General features: G+C 54.1%; 1 protein-coding gene across 3 annotated transcripts; it reads right to left on the bottom strand.

Annotated features, from left to right (window-relative positions):
- Positions 1-78: 78 nt before the first annotated feature.
- TRPV6 (transient receptor potential cation channel subfamily V member 6) lies at positions 79-18,483 on the bottom strand. Of its 3 annotated transcripts, none has more exons than XM_027538794.1 (15): positions 16,453-16,789; positions 7,535-7,632; positions 7,250-7,372; positions 6,283-6,420; positions 5,899-5,997; positions 5,562-5,737; positions 4,922-5,068; positions 4,608-4,820; positions 4,205-4,291; positions 4,030-4,106; positions 3,625-3,790; positions 3,036-3,102; positions 2,434-2,702; positions 1,019-1,125; positions 79-717 (listed from the first exon to the last, which is right to left on the bottom strand). In XM_027538794.1, exons 1-15 carry the CDS (start codon positions 16,578-16,580, stop codon positions 447-449), a joined length of 2,166 nt encoding a protein of 721 aa, XP_027394595.1. In that variant the 5' UTR covers positions 16,581-16,789; the 3' UTR covers positions 79-446. The 3 variants fall into 3 exon arrangements, with proteins under 3 accessions (XP_027394595.1, XP_027394597.1, XP_027394596.1); XM_027538796.1 differs by lacking the exon at positions 16,453-16,789 and adding an exon at positions 18,350-18,483 and having other exon boundaries at positions 84-717; XM_027538795.1 differs by lacking the exon at positions 16,453-16,789 and adding an exon at positions 14,458-14,626 and having other exon boundaries at positions 84-717.
- Positions 18,484-19,562: the final 1,079 nt, after the last annotated feature.

The following is a 19,562-nucleotide window of genomic DNA, read 5'->3' as shown; positions in this document are numbered from 1 at the left end:
GTGGTGGTGAGGCCCTGTGGTCTGAATGGAAGGGGTGGGAGACCCCACCACAGAGAAGGCTGCAGGAGGAGAGGAGAGGAGAGGCGAACAGGAAGTGACTTTATTGGAAGGTGGAAGGCGGTATCACACCCCACACCCTCCCAGCGGTACCCATCTGCTCGGTACACCTCCCGAACCTCTGCGGCTGTCTGCAGCTGTGACCCTGGATGGAGGCTGGTGCCCAAGGTGGCATCCCGGCCTTTTGTAAAGTGCTTTGCTCAGACAGGGCGGTAAGGCCAGGGTGGGTGAAGCAGGGTCCCTATTCGCGCTGGGCCCTGTGCTTGGGGCGAGGTGTGAGCCTGCTCCTCAGTTTCCCTGTATTCTGTTCTAAACCCCAACCACCCCACCCCTGACCTGGCAGGTGAGAGATCTGGACTTTGGTGGGAGGCAGGAGGCAGGAGGAAAGCTCAGATCTGGTACTCCCAGCCCTCCCCGTCCTCCAGAGCCTTGTTGACCACCCCCCTCAGCTCTCTCTTCAGGGTCCCTTGCCGCAGCCTCTCCCAGTTGATGCTGCTGCGGGAGGTACTTCGAGACACTGAGGGGGTAAGAAGCGACAGGTGGGTGCCAAAGGGGCCGCCCAGCCACAGTCTTTCCGTGTCGTCCTCCGAGCCTGGGTGGCAGAAGGCCTGGGCATAGCGCCGGACACGCTGCTGGTTGATATCCTGTTTCTCTTCCACCCTGTTGGGGGAGGGGGAGTACAGAGGAGGTGATGGAATGGCTGACCTTGGACCAGCCCTCGTCTCTGGGCCTCATCCAGCCCTCCTGCCAGTGGCCTTCCTCCTTGTCTGCAACCTGAGTGGGCACAGGGGATGCCAGGCTTTGGGAAGCAACACAGAGCTGGGTCCAGGGACAACGTGGATGCTTTCAGGGCCGCTCTCCACCCCTGATGCCTGGCAATTTCCCTTCCCCCAGTGAGACTGGAAGCCCAGGGAGCGCACAGGCCTGTACAACAAGCCTGCCAGCCCATGCTGTCACTCACCGCAGGAACCAGCGGTCCCCCAGCCCAAACTTGTGCCCACAGATCCCCGAGCGAGGCCACAGGCAACGTGGCAGCTTCTTCTCTAGCATCACAGTGGTGGCTACAACCTGTGGGGGTGGGGGGTGGGCAGAAGAGGATGAAACCAGAGATGGAGTGCAGACCACTGGAAGAGTGGAGAAGACTCCGGGCAGAGGGACCACAGTGTAGCAACAGCTGGGAAACTCATGGTTTCCCAGAGGGGACCACACTGCTGAGCAGAGGTTGGTGGCGTCAGCTTCGTCACTGCTTTTCTGCAGGAGAGAGTGGTGGGTCTTGAGCCCCACGATGCTTCACCCAATGACCTGGCGTCCAGGCCAGGCCAGTCCAGCAGCAGGTGGGGAGACCTCGCTCTGAGAATCAGGAAGGTGGGCAGAGCAAAGAGCAAGGGTCCTCGGGGCTACGGAATATTTTGACCCTACAGATGTAAAGGCTACTTAGAAACACAAACATCCTGCGGAGAAATTTCCTACCAATACATTTACATTGAAAAAATATTTTCACGAGCAAACCCTATGTCACCAGCTTAGGGTTTTTTTTTTTTTAACTCTACTTTCTACACAACACAGTTAAATGCCATCTAGTTGGAGGATTTCCCATTTATGTTGCTGAAATTATTTTTGTTGAGATAAATTCTTTTGTAAGAACATTTTAAAATGATGATTTGATCCAGTTAATTCGTGCTTTTGACCCCATCACAATTATCTGACTGAAGATAGTTTCTGTGACTATAGGGAGTTTGGCGTTATTTTTAACACGTCCAGTTTTTCTGGGTCAAATTTTGAAGACTTAAATATTGCCCCAAAGTTGATACTTCAGTTTTTATTCAGTAACAAAAGTTCGTGAATGCAGTTGTAGCTACTGTGCTTGTGTGCTAAGTTGGTTCAGTTGTGTTCTCCTGTTTGCAACCCCATGGACTGTATAGCCCTTCAGGCTCCTCTGTCCATGGGGTTCTCCAGGCAAGAATACTGGAGTGGGTTGCATTGCCTCCTCCAGGGGATCTTCCTGACCCAGAAACCCAACCCGCATCTCGTGTGTCTCCTGCATTGGCAGTCAGGTTCTTTACCACTAGCACCACCTGGGAAGCCCACTGTCGCTACTTCTGAGGTTCATTTCTTACTGATGATTCTATAAAAGACAGATTTGACTCTTTTGAGAAAACAGGAATTCTTTCCAGCTGTTCCAGGATTGCTTGGTTGTATTGCTGATCCAGTTCTGTACACTTTGCGTCCATTTCGCCTGTGCAGTAACCCTCCAGATATACTGGGGCGGGGTGGGGGGAGGCAGGGGAGGCGAAATATCCTGCTTCTGAGTTTGGCCTGGCCCTTGGCAGGAAGAGAATGACTTGCACTAACCCTCCCGGCCACGAGGGCGCTCACCTGCGCTCTCCAGAGCTCATCCCGCTCGTGGGCTACACGCCAGTGAGTGTCACCCATCATAGCGATGAGGAGGTTGAGCATGAGCAAAGCAGCGATGATGGCGAAGGCAGCGTAGGTGATGCTGTACATGAAGGGCAGATCCACGTCGTAGTTGGCGGGGCCGTCGATGATGGTGAGGAACAGCTCAAAGGTGCTGAACAGTGCCATGGGGTAACTGTAGAAATGGCCCAGCTCATTGGGGTCCTCTGTCTGGAAGATGATAAAGAAGGCTGCTCTCACCCAAGGGGGTGAGAGTTCCATGTGATTAAACCTTAGCCCGCTCTCTGCTGCCCACTTCAGTACTGTCTGCTTCCTCTCCAGTGTCACCGTCCCAGTCCTCCATCACTCCGTCCTGTGGGTTCTTACGTTCCCCTATTTTCCATATGATTCACCCTCCTGATCCCAAGAGCAGCTCTCCCCCTTAACACATCCCATCCTCAGACACCGTGGCCTCCTCCTGCCTCTGCCTTCCCTCCTGCCCACCTCTCCCCCCAGGTTTATCTAGAGGCATCCTGTGCTTTCTGGTTTCCTCCAGCCCAGGGCCCCTATCTCAGATGATTTACCCGAGGCAAAGCCCAGGATGACCACGGCCATCAGCCAGCAGAATCTCATCAGATCGCCAAAAATCATCTAGAGGGAAGGAAGAGAAGGGAAACCAGCTGCACACCAGTCTTTTGAGCAACCGCCCCTTATAGCCTCTAAGAGGTCTAACCCTGAGAAGTCCAACAGCTCTGCCCTCTAGCATAGGGGAGGGGCTGGCCAACTATGGCCTGCCGACCAAATCTACTGGATCAATTTTGGTATGGCCCTTGAGTGAGAATTTTACATTTTTTAGATGATTGAAAAAAAATTTTAAAGGGGGAAGAGAAGAAGAAAATCAAAGAGATTATATATATGTTGGCCTTGCAAGCCTGGTAGGGAAGATTCCCTGGAGAAGGAAATGGCAACCCACTCCAGTGTTCTTGCCTGGGAAATCCCATGGTCAGAGGAGCCTGGCAGGCTATAGTCCATGGGGTCGCAAAGAGTCAGACATGACTTATAGACTAAACCACCACTGCAAGCCTGAGGTCTCTCTGATCTGATGCTTTTCAGAAATGTTTGCAGCCCCTGCTCTGGGACCTTTCTATAGAAAGTTTGGGAGGAGGCACCGACCTTCTGGATCATGATGGTGAAGGGGCCCAGCATCTGGAATCCTCGCGCAAAGTACATGACGCTGCACCAGCCCAGCACCAGGGCGAAGGACATGGGTACCACCTCCCCGCTGGTGTTGGTGAGCCGCATCACCATGGTCACCAGCACCATGCAGGAATAGGTGATGCTGGGGGGGAGAGTGGGGAGGGGGCCATGAGAGGGAGCCTGGGGTGATCCTGAGGATCCAAGAGCGAGGGCGTGTTGGAAGTGCTACCCACATACTCAGCTTCAAGCTCCATACACAGGGTCACACACACATCACAGCGAGGCCTCTGGAGCTGGGGTTCTCCAGAGGCCAGGGATCCAGGGAGTTAAACTGGAGTCTTAGTGAGAAAGGGGTAGGGGGTGAGAGGAAAACAGACTCACAAGAGGACGTGGAATGGTCCTCCGAGTATGGTCTGTCCGAAGACGCGACTGAGCCCCACTCGGAAAATGTCTGTAATCTGGGGAGAGGCCGGGAAGACACCAAGCACTTGTAAACTGAAGCTCTGACTGTATCCCTGGGGCACACAGCTCACCCCCAGATCCCCGCTGCACTCACCTCTATGAACAGGATGATGACAGCTCCAAAGATGCTCACCAGCTCCCCCACCAGTCGGAGGTGGTCCTGGTGGGTCACATAGGCCTCCTGAAAGGAAAGGCATGGTCAGAGGACTCAGGGCTTCCCTCCATCTGCCCTGCCCACCCTTGGGTGCAAGTCCGCCTCCTTGTCTAGGGACACCAGTCGCTCGGATTCTTTTCAACCTGTGAGGTGTGGCTCTCTCAAACTCTGCGCTTAGAGCACCGGTATGTTTCTGTGTGCATGTCTTTGAGTTTGTGCCTGTGTAGTTGAGATCTGGGCAAGGAGAGAAATGGTGGTGAGCTAGGAACGTGACACATGTCTGAAAAATGGCAGAGGGCTGGATACCCGCCACCCCAAAGCTCTGCTAGTCCTTGGGGGTCACCTGAAGTGGCTTCTGCTCCCAGATGGTGTTGTCCCGGGGGTCAGTTTCATTGTCAGTCCTGGGCTTGAGGGGGCGGTACACACAGCACATGGTGAAGCAGACGATGTACAGCAGGTACATGGCTGCCAGCACGCAGAAGTACGGCCGCCCATATCTCTTCCACTTGAGGGTCACCAGCTCCTTCACTGGCGTCTGGTCTAGGATCTGGCGAGCCTGCAGCAGAAAGAGAAGGCAGCAAGCGGCTCAGAGCCCCTGCTTCCCGTCCCTAGTGGCTCCCTAGCCTGAAGACCAGCCCCCCCACCCACCCACCGTACCTCCCGCTTCTTGGAGGTGACGATAAGTTCCAGCAGGGATAGCTCCTCCCCTGAGGAGTCGATTTCCGTGAGGTCATAGAGAGTAGAGGTCAGCGGTCCACATGTCCACTGGATGTACTTCTGCTTCTGCACCAGGTTCTGGAACATCTAAAGTTGGGGATGGGGGAGCAAGCGAGTGAGGAGGAGCAAGCCAAGGGGACCGTCCTGGGGTGTGGATGGGACGCTTGCCCAGAAGGACCGCTGCACCCTTGAAAGGGGGCTCACTCTTCACTCAAAGACCGCAGCCTTGTGGACAAAAGAACCCTTCTCCATATCAGCCTCCTAGTTCATCCTCTTCCCCCATAACTCCCTCTAGAGCTTGGAAAGAGGAGGTGCGAGGGGGCAGGGCAGGGGAACATGGGCGTTACAGACCACCCTGGGGACGGGATCTAGACCCTTGCAGCCCCTAACAACTCGGGGCAGAGAAAGTGGGAGAGAAAGAAGATGCGACACAGGGGCAGAGAAGGAAATTCCAATCGAAGCTGAAAATAGGGCCTCAGCATTGGGGAGGACCATTCACATCTACTTCCTCAAAGGGCCAGAAGTGTAAGAAGAAGGGTCAGGAGAAGGACCCCCGTGGGCCTGGGGGAGGGCCCCTCACCACAGTGTTGCCCTCCACTCCGGCCAGCTTGAAGGGGGTGAGGCCCTGGTGATTGAGCATGAGGTCCAGGGACTGCAGGTGGTCCCCTCGCCTGTCGTAGGACAGCAGCAGGTTGTACATCTGGCAGGCAAAGGTTTTGTTGGGCTGGAGGACGAGGATGTGCAACACTGTGTTTCCTGGGAGAGGACACGGGGTGTCACGTGACCCCTGGGACCAGAGTCCCTGCCGTTCCCCAGGACAACCCCCCACCCCGGGGGGGGCCTGAGGGCGGTCCCAGCCCCTCCCCTCTCCCCTGCCACCCCCAGCCTCCCAGCGCCCCCTCCAGCCCAGCTCTTACCCAGGGAGTCCTGGGCCCGGATGTCAGCACCGTGCTTAATGAGCAGCCTCACAATCTCCTCGCTGCCCATGCAGGCGGCAAAGGACAGAGGGTGCTCCCCTGGAGAGGCAGAGGCCCGGGCGTGAGATGCAGGTGGGGAGGGGTGGTGTCTCCAAGCGACCGCCTCTCCCTCCCCCGTCTCTGCTCTGGGCCTAGGGCCCCTTGTCAGCAGGACCAGAGGCGGGGATGCTGGAGGGGGCCTGGGGTGTGGGTGGAGGCTTGGCTCTGGCCTTTGGCCTTATGAGGGCCGACCTCTCCTAGTCTCCCCAGGCACGGGGCCTCCTCAGCCCACCCTCCCTTGACTGGTGCCCACCCCCATCCTCCCAGCCCCGGTCCTGCTCTCACCAAAGTAGATGAGGTTGTGAGGAGTGAGGCGGAAGGCGGAGCCTATAGCCCTCGCAGAGACGCTGGCCCCATGAGCCAGCAGGGCTTTCACGAGGTTCACGTTCCGGTTCATGACTGCTATGTGCAGGGCCGTCTGACCTGGACAAGAGAGCTCTTGGCTTGGGCTCTGCCCTAGGATCCAGGTAGGGGTCCCTCCTATCTTCACAGAATCCTGCAGGGGGACCCTCCTGTCTCCACCAGGTCAGTCTTTCTGGGGGAGGATGAGACAGGGGTGGGGGCCTGGTGGGGCTCCCAGGGGCCCCCAGTGCTGCCTGCCTTTTCCTACTCTAGTGGTTTAGTCGCCAAGTCGTGTCTGACTCTTGCAACCCCATGCACTGTAGCGCACCAGGCTCCTCTGTCCATGGGATTCTCCAGGCAAGAAGACTGGAGTGGGTTGCCATTTCCTCCTCTAGGGGAGCTTCCCAATCCAGGAATCAAACATGGGTCTCCTGCATTGCAGGCAGATTCTTTACCTACTGAACGACAAGGGAATCCTTCCTACCCTAGGTCTCTCCATTTCAGAGGTGCTCAACCTCTGAAATGCTCAAACAAGGGGCACCGAGAATGCCGAGGAAGAAGGGACAGAAGAGGGAGGTGAAGAGAAGGGGGCCCAGATTCCCTCTTGGTTTCCCCAGACTGCTGCTACTGCTGCTAAGTCACTTCAGTCATGTCCGACTCTGTGCGACCCCATAGATGGCAGCCCACCAGGCTCCCCCGTCCCTGGGATTCTCCAGGCAAGACCACTGGAGTCGGTTGCCATTTCCTTCTCCAATGCATGAAAGTGAAAAGTGAAAGTGAAGTCACTCAGTAGTATCTGACTCTTAACAACCCCATGGACTTCAGCCTACCAGGCTCCTCCATCCATGGGATTTTCCAGGTCCACCACCAAGGTCATGCTTCCCTCCATCCCAGACCCTCAGCCCCTCACCTTCATACAGTTCAGATGTCATGGGCTCCTTGACCAGCTCCGGGGCAGCCTCCATCAGCACCGTGGCAGCCTCCAGGTTGTCATAGAGGGCGGCCACGTGCAGTGCCGTCTCCCCCATGGCTCCTGGCATTGACAAAAAGCAGAGTCACGTGGCCTCTCTGGAGCAGGGGAAGGGGGCCCATAGAGAATTGGGGGCCCACAGCAGAAGGCCCTGGGCTATACCAGCAGGAGGAGTGGGAGGAGGGCCATGGGCACAGGGCTGACCCAGCTGGAAATTCTCCTTACCTTTCTGGTGGACGTCACAGGCCTCATACTTGAGCAGCTTGCTCAGAGCCTGGATGTCGTTCTCTTTGGCGGCTAGCAAGAGCGGAGACTCCCAGATCCTATAAGGGAGGGGAGTGGGCCCGGTTGGGAAGAAAGGTGGGCGGCTTTGCTCAGTCTCACACCTCAGTGGCAATGAACCCCGAACCCGGAGGTCCCTCATCCAGAGAGGTGGGGCCTCTATCAGGGGAGGGGCTGCCTGAGAGCTCAGCTCTCTTTCTCTGACCGAGTGGTTAATCCAAGGCAACTTTTTCATAGTTTGCATGAGTTAAATCGAAGGCAACTTTTTCATAGTTTGTGTGAGCTAAATCCAAGACAACTTTTCCATAGTTTCCATGAGCTAAATCCAAGACGACTTTCCATAGTTTGTGTGTGTTAAGTGTCAAGACAGCTTTCCTTTCCTCTGTGTGTGTATGTGTGTGTGTGTGTGTGTGTGTGTGTGTGTGTGTATGTGATCTGTGCACATCAGGTGGAGAGGAAGGAGTTTCAGATAAATGCTTGTTTACCTCCTGACCTATTTGGCCGCTGGAGCAACCCCTTTGCAGCTTCCCTTGAAGTCCTGAGGTTACCCTCCAAGATAAGCCTTATTTTCATGGACTGAGGGTATGAAGAAATGCCTCCCTTATCTTTACGGAGGCGGCCGACATGCAGAGGCTGGCGGGTATTTCTCCTGTTGTGTGATGCTCCCCTTCCTCAGGAAAGCCCCTTGATTCTGGCACTTTCTTCCCTATGATGGCATCTTTGGGGCTCAGTCCAAAAGCAGCCATGGGTCCTTTCTTTCCTCTGGCCCCTGTGTCAAGTTATAGTCTCTCCCTGCTTCCTGTCTGTGTCTCTGTTTTAGGCAAATCATCTCTGACTTTACAGTTTTATGCCTACAATGAACTGCACGCTTTTTGAAAGATCAAAACTGACTCCAACTGAGACACATGGGGTCCCTTTATTTACTTTTCCCTGCTGGCCCAGAGCTAGTTGGTCCTTCTACAGGAGTGAATCAAATAACACTATTTATCCACAGAGGGTCAGTTATGTGAACAGGAGCTCATCCACCAAAAAGGCCACAGTAGCAGGAAACTGACTCCAAGAACTGGGGGTGGAGGGGTGATCGGGAGAGGAGAGAGCGTGGCTTGTCTGTCTCCCCAAATGCTGGCCCCAGGCCCCCGCATCAGCCACAGGGGCAGCCACCTGTCAATTCAACGGCTCTCCCCACTCAGTCCCTGCCTCCTCATTCCCACTGATCCCTGTTAATCCATGTCCTCATTCTCTGGGCCAGAATTAGCAAAATCTTCTTCTGACTAGTTCCCCTATACCCTGTTTACCCCCAATCCATCCTTCTGGATGCTCCCAAGACATTCTCTCTAAACAGCAAATGCAAGTATCGTTTACAGAAGTCTTGTGGGTCCTTAAATGCCCAAGGAGAAGAAACTCAGAAGTCCTCTCTGGACTTTGTGCAACTATTTTTCCATGCTTTCTTCCTCCTGCTGGCCCCTGACACCCAGCAGTTCAGCCTCGGCACCCCAGGGCACACCATTCCCCCCACCATGGCTGTGCTGTCTCTCTCCTTTTCACCTGGAATCCAGCCCCCCACCCCACCCTAGTTACTCTCTATGCTGCGCTCCCAGTGCCTGGGAATATGCCCAGTGTGATAGCAGATGCTCGTTACCACTCTCTGTAGAAGGAATGAACTGTAGCAATGCCAGAAGGCGGTTTGGCTTTACTGTCCCCCCTTTATTAGCTCCATCAGCCACCCCCTAAGCCAACCTTAGGCAAACATATAATCTAAGTAAAAAATAGCATGCTTGGTGTGCTCACACAGCTGCAAAACAAGTTTGCAGCACCTCCCACCACTTTCCTCATCACGCCTATTACCCCAGCCACCATCACCCCCACACCCTCCACCCTTACCCCATCACCCGACCATGACCATGACCCCCACCACCACCATGACCCCCACCACCATCACCACCCCCAGCCCATGACCCCCACCACCACCATGACCCCCGCCACCACCATGACCCCCAGCCCATCACCCCCACCACCACCATGACCCCTGCCACCACCATCACCCCCCCCACCATCACCACCCCCAGCCCATCATCCCCACCACCACCATGACCCTCACCACCACCATCACCATGATCAGCCCATCACCCCCACCACCATCACCACCCCTCCCACCACCATTACCTTTTCCAACAATTTGTACAAATTCCTCTTTTATAGATATTCGAGAGTAAGCACTATTCCCCAACACACACACACACACACACACACACACACACACACACACACACACACGGCAGGAAGTTTTCCGCCCTCTTCTCTGGCCTTACTTTTACCTCAGGTGCTGTGATTAGTATCTGTCTCTTTCTCTTCTAAGGGCACTTGGAGGTCAGAGGTCAGCCACTTTCTCCAATTTTATCCTTTCTCTGCCCTCCTCCAGTTAGCTTCTAGTTTTTGTTGTTGCTGCTTTGTTTTGCTACTAGTTCTGTGCCCTGTTTGGCCAAGGGTTAATGGCAAAGCTAGAAATGGGTCCAAAGGGGCTTCTAACCCGAGTGCAGTCCATTCCCTGCTTCCTAGGACATAAGTGGGGAGGCCAGTCCCTAGGACGTAAGTGGGGAGGCCAGTCAGTGGCAGCCCCAAAGACACCACTCTTGGTTCTCTGACATATCTCTGATGACCATAAATGTCCCTTTCAAACCTCCAGTCCCCACACGTTCTGTTTCTGGCCTCCGCTGCCTGCCCTAGTGGCCTGGTAAGGGCAGGAAGCCACCATTTGAACTGGGATGGCTAGATTTACAAAATAAAAACATGGGGATGCTCAGAGTTGAATTTTAGATACACAACAAATAAGTTCTTGTTTTTTTCTTGGCTGTGCCATGTGGCCAATTGTTATCTTAGTTCCCCAACCAGGGATCAAACCTGGGCCCTCGGCAGTGAAAGCACACAGGCCTAACCCCTGGACTGCCAGGGAATTCTCCCCAAATAAGTTTTTAAGATAAGTATGTCTGTGCAATATTTAGGGCAAACTGAAACTAACAATCTATTCATTGTTTATCTGAAATTCACATTTAACTCTGTCTTGTATTTTATTTGGGAACCTCAATCAGATCACACTCTAGATGAAGAAAAGGCTTATGACCCAAACCAGTGAGGTTTGTAGAGACCTGGTCTCCTCTTGGTGGCAAACTCTAGGATCCAGCAAGAAGGGAGGGTAGAGTCTGCATGGTTCCCATGGAATCAGGCAGAGGTGTGACTTGCAATAGCACCACATGGCCACAAGGGGGAGGCCAAGAAAGCCCTTGCTAATATCCTGGGCAGTAAGGCAGAAGAGAGAGCATTAAGTCGTGTCCAACGCTTGCAATCCCATGAACTGTAGCCCGCCAGGCTCCTCTGTCCATGGGGTTCTCCAGGCAAGAATACTGGAGTGGGTTGCCATTTTCGTAAGGGAGAACTCCTCCCAAACAGCTGCCTACACTTACACCCCATAAAAAAGACGGACCCCATAAAAAAGAGCTGCTGCTGCTACTAAGTCACTTCAGTCATGTCCGACTCTGTGGGACCCCATAGACGGCAGCCCACCCAGGGTCCCCCCGTCCCTGGAATTCTCCAGGCAAGAACACTGGAGTGGGTTGCCATTTCCTTCTCCAATGCATGAAAGTGAAAATAGCAGACCCATCCAAAGATTCTTGTGCCTGGTAAATAAATAGTTTGTTCCAAAGAAACCCAACACAGAAGTTTAGATCTGGAGTAAAATCTACACATCTTCACCAGACATCTCCCTAGGGCACGAAGAAGAGGAGATACTGCCAAAATGTCTTCTGATTTTAATGGTTAAATTATACTCACTCTGTTCCAAGGGACAGTTTCATTTTATTTAGAAGCAGGCGTAACTTTACTACCAGAATCTCTTATTTACAAACAGTGATTTAGAGCAGTGGTCTTTCCCAGGTGGCTCTGTGGTAAAGAATCCTCCTGCCAATGCATCTCCATTTGGCATCCTCCGCCAGTGCAGGAGATGCAAAAGATGTGGTTTAGGTCCTTGGGTGGGGAAGATCTCCTAGAGGAGGAAATGGTAACCCACTCCAGTATTCTCGCCTGGATAATCCCATGGACAGAGGAGCCTAGTGGGCTACAGTCCATGAGGTCGCAAAGAGCTGGACACAACTGAGCGCACACACCTTAACCAGAGATAACTCCCTGCCTCCTTCCAAGGGATTTGGCAGAGTCTGGAGACATTTGGCAGAGGGCAGGGGTGCTGCTAAGCTTCTTAAACAAGGCAGCCTCTTGTAACAGAGAATTATCTGCACAACATGTCAAAAGGGTCAAGGCAGAGAAGCCCTGAACTCAATGTATGCTGCTGCTTAGTTACTTTAGTCGTGTCCGACTCTGTGTGACCCCATAGACGGCAGCCCACTGGGCTCCCCCATCCCTGGGATTCTCCAGGCAAGAACACTGGAGTGGGTTGCCATTTCCTTCTCCAATGTAGGAAAGTGAAAAGTGAAAGTGAAGTCGCTCAGTTGTGTCCAACTCTTAGTGAACCCATGGACTGCAGCTTCCTCCGCCCATGGGATTTTCCAGGCAAGAGTACTGGCGTGGGGTGCCATTGCCTTCTCCGGACCTCATTGTGTAAGTATTCATAATCTATTTTTTAAGAAGGGATTTTTCACATTAAATAGAATGAGAAATTCCATCCATGTTTTCTTACAAATCATTAAATGCTCAACTAAGAAACAAAAAATGAAGCCTTTTAAGCTCCTACAGATTAATTAATAAAAGACAATGAAAGAAATGAGAAGATCTGAAATGATAAAAATATGAAAGTTGTTTCCAGAATTTAGAATGTCTTATTTTGCTTGACTATTATAAAATTGAACAGTCTAGTTCAATACTGGACTAGTAGAAACACTGCTATAGGATTTCTGGCATAAACCCTAGCACACTTTTTACAGAGCAAACAAGTCATTGATCACCTTGAGGTTCCCTCTGGCCCCAAGGATCTGCCACTTGTCTTCTCTCCCTGTTTCCTCTGCCCCCTCCTCTCGCTTCACGTTCTTGTGGATGTGTACACGTCTATGCGTGTACACTCGCGTGTGTGGACCTGCACGTGTGAAGTTTTGCATTTGGTTGCTGGGAAATGGGCAGGATCAAGCGTGTCTAGGGAAGAATTCAAATCTGAATTTTAGAGCTAGAAAGCCCTGGAAACCCAGTCTAATCTGTCCATATGGAGAAAGAGGCCTAGAGCCCTGGGGTGGTCTGTTCAAACAAGTCGGAGGCAGCACTGGGACCCCTCTGGTCATTTCCCTGTTCCTATTCTCCATGTTCATCAGGATCTGAAGAGGAGTCAGAGGAGGCATGGAAGGTGGATCCGTGTGTGTGGGTCCCACTGGTTTCTCCACCAACCCCTCTCAGAGAAGCATGTCCCACACACCCCTTGGGGCTCAGAGTCTGGTTCTTGGATGGCTCCAGCTCTGATGGCAGGGAGCTCACAGTCCCTCTAACTCCTGCTGTCAATGGAAGCTGCCTTTTGACTGTTCTTGTGTTCTTTTTAATCACAGTGGTCCCAGGTGTTAAATGTGCTTTTCAGCTTCCAAAGCAACATCTCACATACGATCACGCTTGCTCTTTACAACCCTGTGACATGGGATGAATAATTCTCTTATTTTTCTGCAAAGGAAGCCAAGCTAGATCCAGAAGATCAGACAGAGTTCAAGATGGAATGCTTGGCCAAGAACCTAGCCCCAAGGCTCTCACTACTCAATTATGTGGTTCTTCTAGTTCTCTGGCTCTTCCCAATTTTTCTTGTGTTGGGGTGAGGTTGCAGGGAGCAGCTAGAGTGGTGACCACGGAGGGGAGGAGGTGTGCACTGGCTCCCTGGGGCAGCCTCCCTCCAGCTTGAGTTCTGGGCAATGGGATGAAGAAGCCAAAGCTCAGGAAAGTGGCTAATTCCGGACCTTGCCGCCCTTCTAAGCGCCCAAGCTGTATCTTTCAAGTACAAGATGCATGGACCTGCACGTGTTTACTGAAGCAGGAAGTTCCAGGGTGATCCAAGGTCCCAGCCCTCACTTCTGACAGGCATGCCATGCCAGCCCACAGATACTAATACAGGGATCTATATAAACAGAAAAGAATCCCTGGTGCTCACTGCCTCCTGCCAACTACCGGGAGGATGACCCTGCCAGCAAGGGGCTCAGGGCGAGGATCACGTTAGGCAGACCCGGGAAGCTGCCCAGCACAGTCCACACCAATCAGAATCAGGGCCTGCACTGTCCTCCTCAAGGCTCCCATGCTACTTGTTCACAGCCTTCTTAGCACAGTCGCCAAGCTCACTTTTAACCCAAGTCGATGTTGACCGGTGTGCTTGGCCCCTAAGAACGTGATCTTCTGGAGAGCAGAGAACGCGTCACGTTCATTTTTCGCAAACTTAGCTGAGCGTTTTATAGTCCACACCTAGTACATCGCATCTCAGGAATTAAGACGGGTCAGGAAGATCCCCTGGAGGACGGCATGGCAACCGACTCTGGTATTCTTGCCTACAGAATCCCATGGACGGAGGAGCCTGGCGGACTACAGTCTACGGGTCCCAAAGAGTCAGACACGGCTGAGCAGCTTAGTACGCACATACATACACAAAGCCCCGAGATGATGCAGAGGAAATGAGAGAAAGATGATGGTTCAACTTGGATCCCACCAACATGGGTTTAAGCCGAGGCAAAGGCAACGAAGACCCAAGAAAAGTCAACCTGAGAGAGAAGAATGCTGGGTTCCCCTATGTTCCTGGAGAGACTTGAGCGCCTCCCTTCTCCTGGAGTCCCCTCCACCCCACCCGGAGCCCCCACTCTGGGTCTGCCTCATTCCCGGGGGTGGGGGGTGGTAACAGCCCTGCTCACCTGGTCATGTTGTCCTCACTTACATGGTCAGCGCATGTATGTCCAGCCGCCCACAGATTTCCCCTTAAAGCTGAGTGATCACACTGCCTTGGACACTCCCCTTCCGACACTTTAAGGTCCTTCCGGGGAGTAGCCACCCAGTGGGGGAATCAAGGTTCCAGGGCCCAGGTGTCCCGGAAAAAGAGGATCCAGAAAACTGTGAAATCTGACAGGGGACATCAGGAAGAGGGGAGAGTAGCCCTCTGAGTGGTGAATCAGGCTTTCCTAGCCCAAGGCTGTGAGAGAAGGCCCATCAGATGTTGCTAAGACACAGGGACAGAGAAGATACCGGGGAGCAGCCCCGGCTCCAGCCCAGGTCCTCCCCTCTGCCTCCGCCATGACTTCCAAGCCCCAGGGGCCTCTCTGTGCTCCTGCCCAGCTCCCCCAGCCCCAGGGTCCCGAGACTGGATGGGGATGAGTGGAATCACTGACGGTCCCAGTCTCCAACAACAATAACGTTCTGTTGCCTCAAGATGTCATCAGCCAAACATGTGGTCAGCCCCCACTCTCCCAGGCCCAGGGGGAGAGAGGTGGGCGGCAGCTGTGAGAGTCGGGGAGCCAGACCTCAAAAAAAAAAAAAAGAAAAGAAAAAAAGGAGCACACTCCCCAGCCCTGAATCCTTGAGCAAGAGGAAGGGAAACAACAGGAATTCCAGCTAACCCTCAGCCTCCCGGTCAGGCTCAGGCAGGCCCCTGTGCTTTGAGATGGAGAGAGACCCTCAGACACACACGCTTTGGACTTTCCCCGGTGAATAGACATATTATCTGCCTCTTAGGGACCCAGGAAAGTCCCAGGAGGAGGACTTCCTGCTAGCCTGCTGGCCCCTGGGTGGGGAGACCCGCGGAGATTCTGGAGGAGAAACCACACACAGGGATGGCCTCAAGCTTCCTCCTACCTCCTCCCAACTCCCAGCTCTGAGCACCGATGGAGGTGGGGGGGACCATCGCATGAGTCTGGGGCGGTTTTCAGGGGCTGGAAGCCTTAAGTGAGATGTACTTCGGGCTCAAACTCTAGAGCCTCTCAAATTCCTCAGCCTGCCTTCGGCAGCGAATTCTAAGCACCTGGTATTTTGGCCCATTGCCCATGGCCCTCTCCTGCAATGGAGGGTAATAAATTCCAGGGCTGAGTCCCAGCTTTGTCGTCTTCACAAACAGCACCCCTCTCAGACTCCCCCACTCCAAGACTCAGACTCCGTCAATGGCTGATGCGATAAATGCACAAGAATGATGATCATATTTTGCCTTTTTTTGTGGTTACTGATGTCCGCAGTTCCCTCCCTGACCCATTCATTGATTCATTCCCACAAGTGCACATATATGTACTGTGTGTTTCTGCCCAAGAGACTGTTCTAGGAGCAGGGAGTAGAGATGTAAAGAATTGTCCTAACCCAGCAGCATCTCTGGGCCTCCCCGGTGGCTCAGCTATAAACAACCCACCTGTAATGCAGGAGGCACAGGGGACTTGGGTTCTATTTCCAGGGTCGGGAAGATCCCCTAGAGGAGGGCACAGCAACCCACTCCAGTATTCTTGCCAGGAGAATCCTGTGGACAGAGGAGCCTGGCGGCTACAGTCCAGGGGGTCCCAAAGAGTCAGACACGACTGAACAACTGAATACACACACACACAGCAGCAGCACCTCTGGGGTGCAGGTCTGTGATGCCCTAATCCTTCCGCAGCCTGACAAGTTGTCTGGGCTCCAGGAAAGTACTTACGAGAAAGGCTGCCTAATTGATGGGCTCTTAAACTTAGGGAGCACCTGTGTTACCCATGCCAGCCCCTCCCCTTTCACCTGGCGCTAACCCCACAGGCCCAGACTCTTGAGACAAAATGCTCCAGAGGGGCCAGCCCTGGAAGAAAGGTCTTCCCAGCAGAGGTGCCCTCAAGGGGAGGGGGAGCTCCCGGGGTGGGGGGGGGGGCGGGAAGGGAGGGGTGAGGGGCAGCAGCTCTGAGGCTTACCTCCTCTGCTGCAGCAGGTTCTGCTCATCCCGCCTCTGGGCCCATGGCTCCTGCCTCTGGAACCATCTGCAGAGCTTCCTCCACAGGCAGAGAATGTGCCCCTTCTCCTTGGGCAGTGGCAACCCCATGGAGCAGAGGGCCAGCTCCCTGGGGGGCTGGGGCCAAGGCCAGACCCCACCTGGACTCAGCCTGGGGGCCACATGGGCAGCCCCGAGGGCCAGCCCACCCTCTTCCCGGAGAGGTGCCGTCTCAGGGCCTTCCAGGCCCGGTGGAGTCTCCCCGAGGTGTAAGCAGCCAGACACAAGAGGCCTCCCTCGGAGGAGTTCGTTACACTTGGCAGAGCTGGGACTCCGCCACTAAGCTCCCTGGGCAGGATCTCTCCTCCTGGGAGACGCAGGAGCCCTGAAGACACTCCCTTACTCCTCCCAAATTACCTGCGATTTAAAGAGACAGGCCAGCAGCTGTGGGGGCCTGGGAAAGCTCCCTCTCTCAGCTTCCCCACAGCCAGTCCAGGGAGGGGAGGCCTTCTGAGAGAAAGGGACAGGACTCCCTGGACTTTGGGACACCTGGTGATCTTTTATAGAAAGGCCTGGACCGGTCAGTTGAGTTTCAGGTACTCCAGTCAGTGTGGGAGAAGGGGGAGGAGCTGGGCAGGGCGCTGGGTCTGAAGGGCCAGGATGCCCACCTTCCTCGCAGGGTGTCTCTGGACCTCTCTGCCCCGCAGGCGTGATTTTGCTTCGTCTCTCCCCTGGCCCATGACAGGTGCATAAATATTGAAAACTCTCAGCCCCCTCAGCAACTGTGGGTCAGCAACTTCTCCTATAAAAGGCCAGATAGTAAATGCAAATATTCTGGCCTTTGCAAGCTGCACACGGGCATACAGCATCTGATATACATTCTTCTTTGCTTGCTTTTATAGCCCTTAAGAGGTGAAAAATCCATTCTGAACTCACAAACTAGAGCATAAAATGGCACCCCCGGACCGTGTGTGGCCCCCCTGAACACAGTTCTCAGACCCCTACTCCAGAATTCTAGAGACTGTCCCCAACACCACACTGGTGGCTCAGCGGTAAAGAATCTGCCTGCAACACAGGCAACTCGGGTTCAGTCCCGGTGTTGGGAAGATCCCCTCGAGAAGGGAATGGCTACCCACTCCAGTCCTCTTGCCTGGAGAATCCCATGGACAGAGGAGCCTGGCGGGCTACAGTCCATGGGGTGGCAAAGAGCTGGACACGACTGAAACTACTTAGCACACTCGCCAGGAGTGGATTGCCAAGTAGAAGACAGGATGCTTGATTCAATTTGAGTTTCAGATAAACAGCAAACATTTTTTTAGGATAATTATGTCACAAATATTTTCCCTGGCAGCCTCCAGTGGAGACAGCACTTATTTACCCACTACTGCCTGGCAGGGGCCCTTAACCAAATCTTCCCACATCACCTCACATCAGACCTGTGAGGCAAGCATTAGCATCTGCATTTTACCAAAGGAAGGAAAAAAAAAAAAAAAAAAGCTCAAAGTGGTAAAGTAAGTTCCCCAAGGTCATAGAGCCAACTTTATAGCCAAGGCCAGATTCAAGCCCACTCCCCTGACACCAGAGCCCCCTGTCTTTCTTTCCGACCACAGCCAGCAAAGAATGTTCCAGAAGGAAGGGAGCTGCACAGTCGCACTGGAGAGTGGTGACAGGAAGCCCAGCCCCCCTTGGTCCTGCCAGAACTCTGACCAGAGCAAGCTGAGTGCCCTGGGAAGATCCTCTTCCCACAGAAGAGGAACGGAGGCCCTGGCCTCAGCCCAGCCCACATCGAGCCAGGACCCAGTGGCCTGGGGCATGGGTGGCAGGCTCGGAGACGGAGAGGTATGTGCGGATCCCTCCCAGGCTTTGGAGTCTTTCCTTACCTGTCTCTGATTCAGAGAGCTGGAGGGAGCAGCAAAGAGGGGGTGTGTGTGTGTTGTCTGTGCACTGCGTGTGCACACGCGTGCTATGTGTAGGGGAGAAGGCAAGCTCGGGTGCAGGTCTGGGGTGTCTCCATGGAGAGGAGTGGAGGAGGGCCACCCTCAAATCTCGAGAGAAAGCAGTTGCGCCAGGCGGCCGTGCCTGAGCAAACAGTACAGCTGATTAGTTGAGTTCCCCACCCACCCCGGGGTCAGCAGTTTCAGGCTGGGTGGCGGGGGAAGACGCTGGAACCCAAACCTTGAACCCTGGACCTTTGTGCCCATTAAGCCAGTGTTTGCCTGCCTGCTGACCCACCCACCTTCTCTGTCCCACCAGGCTCCAAGCAGAGACCCTCATTCACGATAAGGCGTTGAGGTATTTGTCTCATAGGATGGAGCGGGGGCGGGGTTGGGGGGGTTGCAGGAAGACGTGGCTGCAGTTACCAACTTTCCTTTCCTTTCTCACCTCCCGCCACCCAGTGCCAACTCTGTAGGGTCACCAGGGCCAATGGGACTCCAGCACAGACTCTAAACAGGTGTGGAAGGCTGTGGCCCAGCCCTGACCTGACCTGAGTGGGAGCATGGGCAATGTGGGTGAGGGGCTCTCTCTTGGGCACACAGGTCCTCAGACTGGCACGACTGATATTTTGGAACAACTAATCCTTTCGTGTGGGGGCTGTCCCGCCTGTCATAGGGTCCGTGCACGGGCCGATAGCAGAACGGCTCTGCTGAGCTGTGACCCTCAAGAGCGTCTCTAGGTGTTGCCTGAGGCCCCCCCGGCGGGAAGCAAAGTCATGTTCCCTTGAGAACAGCTGATTTAGGGCCCCAAAATGTCTACATAGCATTTTATTTTCTGTGTTTCCGTCTGGTTTTCCCTCTCTTGCTGCTCTTGTTCTTTCTGCAATTGGCTCTGCTCCCTCCATCTCTGTGCTGGTGAGTGTGGGGGTTGTGTGCTTGTGTGTGTGTGTGGGGGGGGGGGGGTAGGGGGGTTGTGGTGGATGCTACGGGGTGTGTGTGTCTGTGGCCGTGACCCTGAGTGATTTCTCTGTGGGACCCTTGGTTTCTTTCTCTTTCTCTCAACCTCTGCTCCTGTGTTTGTTTCCCCGTCCAGCTTACTGCGTCAGCGCATCCTTGCCCCCTGAGTCCTTTCAGGGGCGTCTCCTTAGCTGAGTTGTCC

This window comes from Bos indicus x Bos taurus, chromosome 4 (genome assembly GCF_003369695.1).
Source record: "Bos indicus x Bos taurus breed Angus x Brahman F1 hybrid chromosome 4, Bos_hybrid_MaternalHap_v2.0, whole genome shotgun sequence".
Lineage (NCBI taxonomy): Eukaryota > Metazoa > Chordata > Mammalia > Artiodactyla > Bovidae > Bos > Bos indicus x Bos taurus.
This window is presented reverse-complemented; position numbering and strand designations above follow the sequence as displayed.